At 43.6% G+C, this 7,723-nt stretch overlaps 1 protein-coding gene across 1 annotated transcript in view; it reads left to right on the top strand.

The window, feature by feature from the left end:
• The window catches only part of LSM12 (LSM12 homolog), a gene marked incomplete at its 5' end in the record, with an annotated part of 19,877 nt that extends 12,335 nt beyond the window's left edge, over positions 1–7,542 (top strand). The window contains 3 exons of the mRNA XM_005863884.2: positions 3,320–3,429; positions 5,001–5,127; positions 5,898–7,542. Of these exons, the coding sequence (XP_005863946.2) occupies positions 3,320–3,429; positions 5,001–5,127; positions 5,898–5,990 (330 nt within the window). The remainder of the gene's footprint in view (positions 1–3,319; positions 3,430–5,000; positions 5,128–5,897) is intronic.
• Positions 7,543–7,723: the final 181 nt, after the last annotated feature.

Genomic DNA, 7,723 nt, shown 5'->3' with positions numbered 1-7,723 from the left:
CTCCCTCCCTCCCTCCCCCTTTCTCCCTCCCTCCCTCTCCCATCCTCTCTCAAAAAAAAAGAATCAATCAAACATATCCTCGGGTGAGGGGGAAAAAATTGTAGTCCTCGTGACTGACCCACCTTTCCAAGCTAAGGTGGGTCCTGATGACCCTCCCACCTTCTCTATTAAGGGCAGCTTATTGGTTCCCTCTAGCAGTTTGACAATGACCATAAACTTATTAACTTAGATTAAGTGAACCATATACAGATATGTGTTAATTTAAAAAATATGATGTGGGGAAATTTAGATCTGTATAACAGCTAATGAGGGTAGAGTGATAGCCACTTGCTTTACCAAAGGAAGCTTATCCACATTTTTCATCAGTTTTTAGGAACATGTCATAAAAGAACAAAGTAATCTCCCTCTGCTCTTACTCCCAGTTTTGAGAAGAAACACTTTTAGATTCTTTTTGTGAGGATAATCTTCTTCCTGCCTAGTTTATGGGGTCCTCTGTGGAAGAAATTTACCCCGTACAACTTGCTGGTGAAAGCTGATCTGTTGAATATCAGATACAAGCATTTTTCAGATTGCCATGAAAATATAGTCTGTAAACTGACAACTGGAGTTGTCAGGGTTTGCTGTGAGTCCAGTCTGCCCAAAGCACAAATGTAGGTACAGGTAGAGGATATCGGAGCAAATTTAAATACAGTCAACTTACACTGATTTCTGCTGACTTTTCCAAGGCTCTCATGTCATGTAGCATTTGGGATCTGTTTGCACTATGAATTGACATGGAGAATCATCTTTTCTCCTTTGCTTTCAGAGCTTTTAGAAGAGATTGTGCAACTGGTATTTTGAGGTGTGTGTGTATTTTGAAATAATTGTTCTGTAACCATTGTGTTGCTGCTATTCAGGCTGTCCAAATTAATCACTTCTGGCTGAAATGTATATCCATTTTATTCTGCCTCTACCAAAAAGTGGCTCCCCTCCCTGTGTTCTTTTGGCTTGATTTATGAGTTCTATTCTTTTTTAAAATATATATTTTTTTATTAATTATATATGAGGGAGAGGGAGAGAGAGATAGAAACATCAATGATGAGAGAGAATCATTGATCAGCTGCCTCCTGCACGCCCCCTACTGGGGATCGAGCCTGCAACACAGGCATGTGCCCTTGACCAGAATCGAACCTGGACCCTTCAGTCCGCAGGCCGATGCGATGCTCTCTCCACTGAGCCAAACCAGCTAGGGCTATGAGTTTTATTTTTAAACATTCTGCATAAATGCCTGGTTTCTCTGAGCCAACTCTTCTCTTTTACTGAATGGGTGATGTTATGTTTTTAACCTACTATGGAGGTGGCAAGGATATTTTACTTTGAGTACCCAGACTATCTAATTATCATAAGCTCTATAGGAGCGGCTTTGTCTGACCCAACATTGGGAGATGCTTTGGTTTTCAGGGATAAGCATTTTTAAAAAGACCTCAAAGTGAGATCCTCCTGCATGCTCATGGGATAAACATCTGCCTGACCACCGGGCGCTTCTTCCCAGGAGCTCTGCTGCCCTTCTGATTTTCCTTCTTTCCTTGGAGATTTCCGATTTTCTACAGGGTTGTTGGGAAAGTGAGACTCAAGAAAACTCCTGTTACCAGGGTTTTCTTGGTGATTGAATAAACTTTGCTTGTTGCTACTTAAAATATACCACCAAGAGTTCTCTTTCCATAGAAACTGGTGCTTTCTCGCTACAGGTGGGATTGTCACTATTAGAGGATTGCTGTCAGCCCTGTGCATTTATTTCTTTGTGAAGTTGTAGCTTGGTGGGGCCAAATGGCAGGACTGGGCTTGAAAGATTATTTACTGCTGCTGTCTGTCTCTCCATGTCCTGGGGACCATGTGAAAACGGAGCTCTGGGTTCAGATCACTGCAGTCTTGGCTTTTCTTCCCTCTTTGACTTAGGGAGACTGAAATAATAGTGTTTCTGAGTTTGCTCTTCTGTGCTCACTTCCCCTCCTTCCTCAGCCAGTCTCTGAAACTCAGATGCAGGGATGAGACTCCCCAGTTCCTCATAATCCAGTTGAAGGCCTCCTGTTCTCATCTTCATAGTCAAACCCATGCCTCAATGAAGTGCTTCATTTTACAAGCAAACAGTTAGATACTTTGCTTACTTTCCGCCAGTAGAACAATATTTGGTTTATGGTTTGAAGGGTCACTGTTAAAACAGAATACAGATGTTTAAGAATTCCAAGCATCTAGGTACTTTGCGAATGTGCTGGAGGTATGATTACCTCTCTTTATATTTAAGGAGCTAGTGTGTCAGGACAAATCGTGTGTTTGCACATGTTTTTAATGTTCTGTAGCATCAATATACTAAGCTGTTCATGTGTCTGAAAATCTCCACATCATTTGACTTTCAGACGCATTATCTGTCTTTTGTTTGTTTTAACCATCTTGCCCAGCCTATTTATTTTGTCTTATATGCAAACAGATTTGTACTCCAAGTCTCTAGCAACCAATATTGTGGGGTGGGGGTAAAAAATGTATTAGAGGAGCAACAGGATCGACAGGGGGCCCCACCCCGTTCGGAGGAATTTCCTATGTTTTAGTAGAATTTTGTTTGATCAGTTTGTGATTGTTACACTAGATGGCAATTAAGGACTGACATGAAGTAAAATGCTGGCCCTTTTTCTAAAGAGCAGGATCTCTCTTCAGCTCAAGCTGAAGATGGACAATATCCAGGGTCAGGTTTACTTGTATGAGCACAGATAATGGTGCTGGAAAGGTAGAGTCTTTTGTGCTCAGTTCCCCTCCTCCCTCAGATAGTCTCTGAAACTCAGAGGCAGGGTGAGACATTAATTTCAAACCCGAGGCTCTAGCACAGTTGCTGATAACTATTCTTAATTCTCTCCTTTCATAAAAATGTTTGTATTACCTTTTAACTCTGACTGCCACTTTCCCATCAGGTAGCTCCACAATCATACTCTATCACATTACCCTGCTCTGTTTCCTTCCTAGCACTTACCACTGTGTAAAGTTAACCTGGTTTATATTTTTGTTTATCGTCTTATCTCCACTCCCTCCCTTCAATGCTGTATCTCTAGCTTAACATAGTGAATGTCTGGCACATGGTAGACATTCAAAATATTGGGAGGAAGGAATGTTTGCCAGGAAAAGCAGTAATTATTCAGGTATATTGTGTGTATTTGTTTCACTTTTGAGCTCTGAGAAAACTGAATCTACCCAAACCTGTCTTTTCTGGCCTCCTTTCCTCAATTTTGGCTTGACAGTTGGGAAGAATGAAGCTGAATGCTTTTCTGAGTCTCTTTCCTCTCCCCCACTTTAGCTTGCCAGCAAAGCACGGACAGAGAAGGAGGAGAAGCTGAGCCAGGCCTATGCAATCAGCGCTGGTGTCTCCCTAGAGGGCCAGCAGCTCTTCCAGACCATTCACAAGACGTGAGTTGGGGGAGTATAGAGATCCCTTGTCCCGGGGGTGATGCTGCCTGGCTGTGCTGTCTGGTGGCTGACTTTCAGGTAGTTGTGTTCCTGAAAGTAACCAGGGAAGCTGGGTAGTGTGTTGGCAATACCTCGACATCCAGGGATATGGGTACTTGTTGCCTTTCCATAGAGAAAATGGTGTAATTGCGGACAAATTGTCTTCTCTGGGCTTCAGTTTCTTCATCTGTAAGACTTAGTTTTCGATTAGGTTATCCCTAAGGGTCCCTTCCATACCTAGTATTCCATAATTTAGAACTAGTGATTTATTTGTCTTTTATTATTTTATCTTGTACCTTTCTCTAAAAGCTTATGCAGTTTTTTGATTTTTAAAAAATATATTTTATTGATTTCTTACAGAGAGGAGGGGAGAGGGATAGAGAGTTAGAAACATCGATGAGAGAGAAACATCGATCAGCTGCCTCCTGCACACTCCCCACTAGGGATGTGCCCGCAACCAAGGTACATGCCCTTGACCGGAATCGAACCTGAGACCCTTGAGTCCCCAGGCCGACGCTCTATCCACTGAGCCAAACCGGGCAGGGCAGCTTTTGCAGTTTTATTAAGGAAAAGTTATCTCTCTTTTGCCCGTCCCATTGGTACATTGGGGTGAACATAGGGAGTTAGGGAGAGCAGAAGGCCACTTTATCACCACCTTCTAAAAGACATTTTGTCACAGCAGAAGTCATTTGACTCCACTAGCTTCCCTAGTTGCTGAAAAACTGAACATTTGACACTCCTCCTCCCCCCTGCTGCCTTCTGTTACCCTATTTAACCACCTGGGTCTGGTGCACAGATGGCAGCTGGCATCAGAGCTGTTTGAGTCCATGGTGTGAGTCTCTGAACATTTACAGGTATGTGAAGGAGTTCTCTTAGTAGTATCAGCTGTCCTGGGTCTCCCAAAGTGTGAACTGGAATGGGTCTTCCCAGTCTAGCAAGTGCCCAGCTGTCTGATAATTGAGAAGGACCAATTTGAGGAGCAGCTTCCATTTTAGGTGGTGGGCAGAGTACAGATCACAACAAGGTGGGGAATTTGTTCTGTCTTCCTAAAGGTGCCATTTCCCCCTCGGCCAAAGGCTGGCGAACTACAGCCAGCAGGCCAACTCTGCTTATTTGTTTATATATCATCTGTGGCTGCTTTTGTGGTACAGTGACAGAGATTGTATGGCCTGCAAAGCTTAAAAATTTGCTATCTGACCTTTTATATAAAAAATTTACCAGGTTGAATCTAGTGGCCTGAGCCCAGCTGAACTCAATTTGGCTGGGACTTCTGGGGCTGCCACTAAGTTTTCTATGGGTTTCCAGGTCCCTAATGCTGCAGAGCAACTTTTCTGGGTCCTCCTCCGAGTAAATGTGCATCCGTTTCCTTGCTGCTCCTAGCCAGTGATGCGCAGGAAATGTTTCCTGGCTACTCCTCCCCATGGGCTGCTGGCAGCTAGTGTTGCCTGAGTGGTGAGCTGGGAACTTGGGGTCAGCAGGAGGTGTGGGATGCCTGCAAGAGGTAACTTTCACCTGTTCTCTCTCCCTTCCAGCATTAAAGATTGTAAATGGCAAGAAAAAAACATCATAGTCATGGAAGAAGTTGTTATTACACCCCCATATCAAGTGGAAAACTGTAAAGGCAAAGAGGGGAGTGCACTGAGCCATGTACGCAAAATAGTAAGTATAAAGGAGCCATGAAACTTGAAGTAGAGAATGATTCCCTGGCCTTCACCCTCCAGCATCAGGGCAGGACAGTGTGCTGCAAGTCCTGCCTCCTCTGACACAGCCACCTTATGAATAGGCCTGCTTTGCCACCTAGCCTCCATGCAGTGTGCTGCTCTGCAGCTGTGGCTTAGACACTCCTGCAGGGGTGGAACCACTGGGTAGTGTGGAATAACTCGAGTGGTCATTTGCAGTGTGATCCTTTTAGTGTGTGGCTTTTGGGAATTGCATGATATTGGCCTGAGCAGTTCCTCTCACCTCAGGCAGGGTTCTTCTCAGGAAGGGCTGGTTGGTATAAATCAGTTGCCATTGGCGTCTCTGACCCTGCATATGTCACCTGACTTTTTAGATTGAGTTGTAGCATTTATAAAAACAAACAGCACTGAAAGACCAACATTGTGGATGTGAAAAGTTTAAGACTAATTCCCCACCAGCTTTCTGTTCTGTACTTGTCTGAAGAGGGGAGAGGGAGTTTTGGATCATAATAGTCTCTTTTCAGTTTCTATTTTAGTTTATAGAGTCATCTTATTTTAGCCAGTCTTAGCTGAAGCTGCAAAAATTGTGGCTGAAACAAGTGACCCCACATCAGACAGCAAAAGCAAAGGCGCCTGAATGATCTATGGGCTGGTCGGCCAGGAGGGGGCTGTCGAAACCTGGAGTGGACTGTTTGAGAGGCCTTGTGTGCCGAACTCCTTTTCTGACCTAGGCTGACTGGTCTCTTTCAGGTTGAAAAACATTTTAGAGATGTGGAAAGCCAAAAGATACTGCAGCGTTCACAAGCCCAACAACCACAGAAGGAGGCTGCCCTGTCATCCTGAGTCCACATACATGGAGGACTCTTCCAGCATCCAGCCAAGGAGGCGATGGTGGTGGCTTCAGCGGAGGCAGGCCGGGGGAGGGAAGGGATCCTATATTTCCTGTTGGCTCTTGTTAACAGAGGGTCAGCGTTTCTAAATCTTAGACTTGAACAAACAAAACACCCAACAAAAAGAACAAGAGAATAATTTAAAAGTTGAATCATTACTTGACTAACAGACTTTGGTCCACCATGTCCTTTTCACAGCTCCCTTCTGGAACAGTCACCTTGTTAAATTTATTTTTGAACATTTCTTTCTGGCTCTACCCTTTCACCTCTGACTTTCATTTCCTCGTCTGTCCCTGTCATTCTGTTTTTATAAGTGGCTACACTTACCTTGTGAATGATTGAAAGAAACTTTTACATCTTCCAAAATAAAAGTAACAAGCTGACTGTGATACTTAAGTTGAGAACAGCAGACAGAGGTCTCACTTTAAATCCCCACCCCCCCTTTTTTTTTTCTTTTTCTTTTTTTGCACAGGGCATGGCTTGAATTAGTTTTATTTTTCTTAACTTTAAATATATATATGAAAATATATATTAAAATGTTCTCTAAATATTTTCTGCTTCTTGCAGGTCTCTTTTTACTAGATCATGGCCACTCTTCCCACCTCATCCCTCTGAAAATAAAAATGTATTGCCCTCCCCACCATCCATAGCCAGGCAACTAACTTGGCTTAGTTCACAGCAAGAATCTCCGGCAGCACTTTGTAGAGCCAGTGTGTGCAGATGGGAGTTGGCTTTGAGGGTTCCTGATGGCTTTTAGTCTGTGTGTGTGTTCCAGTCTCACATTTGGCTGAAACCTCAGGATTCTCCTTCTGCCTTTTGTCTTACTTCATGGCACTAGAAGAACCTCCTCACTACTCTCCTGTCTCCTACGTGAGAGCGTCAGCTGCCCTTTTCTCCAGTGTCCTCTGCAAAACTATTTTGCATGGCACATTCGGCTCCTCCTTGAGGGATGATATTCTTTTATCAGAAACCTGGAATCCACCGATCTCCACCTCTCTTTAAGTGTGTATCCAGAGTCAACAGCCCAGGAGAAAGCTTGGGTTGCCTATAGTTTCTCTTCTGACAACTTCCTTCTCTTATGCCCATGCCCACTCCCTTTAAATTTTACAAGCTTATGACAGTTTGTATGTGCTCAGCCATTGGGCAGAAAACCTGAAAAGAATTCTGGACTTTAGCCCACCAGTTTGTCTGGTTTGATAACCTGCTGAGAGCCAAAACTGGCACCTGTTGTCCCATGCCTTCAGGGCCATCCAATGGGGCAGAGTGTGCCACCAGCTGAGTATCGGGCACTGAGTGGGATGTGGGTGATGCTCATGTGACTGGCTAGAGCTTTGGGGGTGGGGTGGGGGTTAACTACTATTTTTTTGGCCATGATCTCTTTCCCCTTCCTTTTTTTTTTTAATTAAATAAATGGATCAAAATTAAATAATTCAAGCCCTGCCTTCAAAATGAAATTTTTTTTAGTATTGTTTAGCAAAAAACAATAAAAACCCAAATTTTTTTAACCATCACTCATGTCTCGGGTTTGTGTATGCTTTAGAGGCCCCAGAGGGAGAGAATCTGAGAGTATGTGTGTTTGGTTTGACTTTTCCATTTAGTTTCTTTGCTTTCTACTCTTAACCCTCTCTCCTCCACTCCTTGAGAATTCACCCAGAAATACGGTACAAAGTGTGTAATTTAAGGAGG

Source organism: Myotis brandtii, unplaced genomic scaffold, assembly GCF_000412655.1.
Source record: "Myotis brandtii unplaced genomic scaffold, ASM41265v1 scaffold1814, whole genome shotgun sequence".
Taxonomy (NCBI): Eukaryota; Metazoa; Chordata; class Mammalia; order Chiroptera; family Vespertilionidae; genus Myotis; species Myotis brandtii.
Note: the sequence above shows the minus strand (reverse complement) of the source record. Positions and strands in the feature narration are given on the sequence as shown.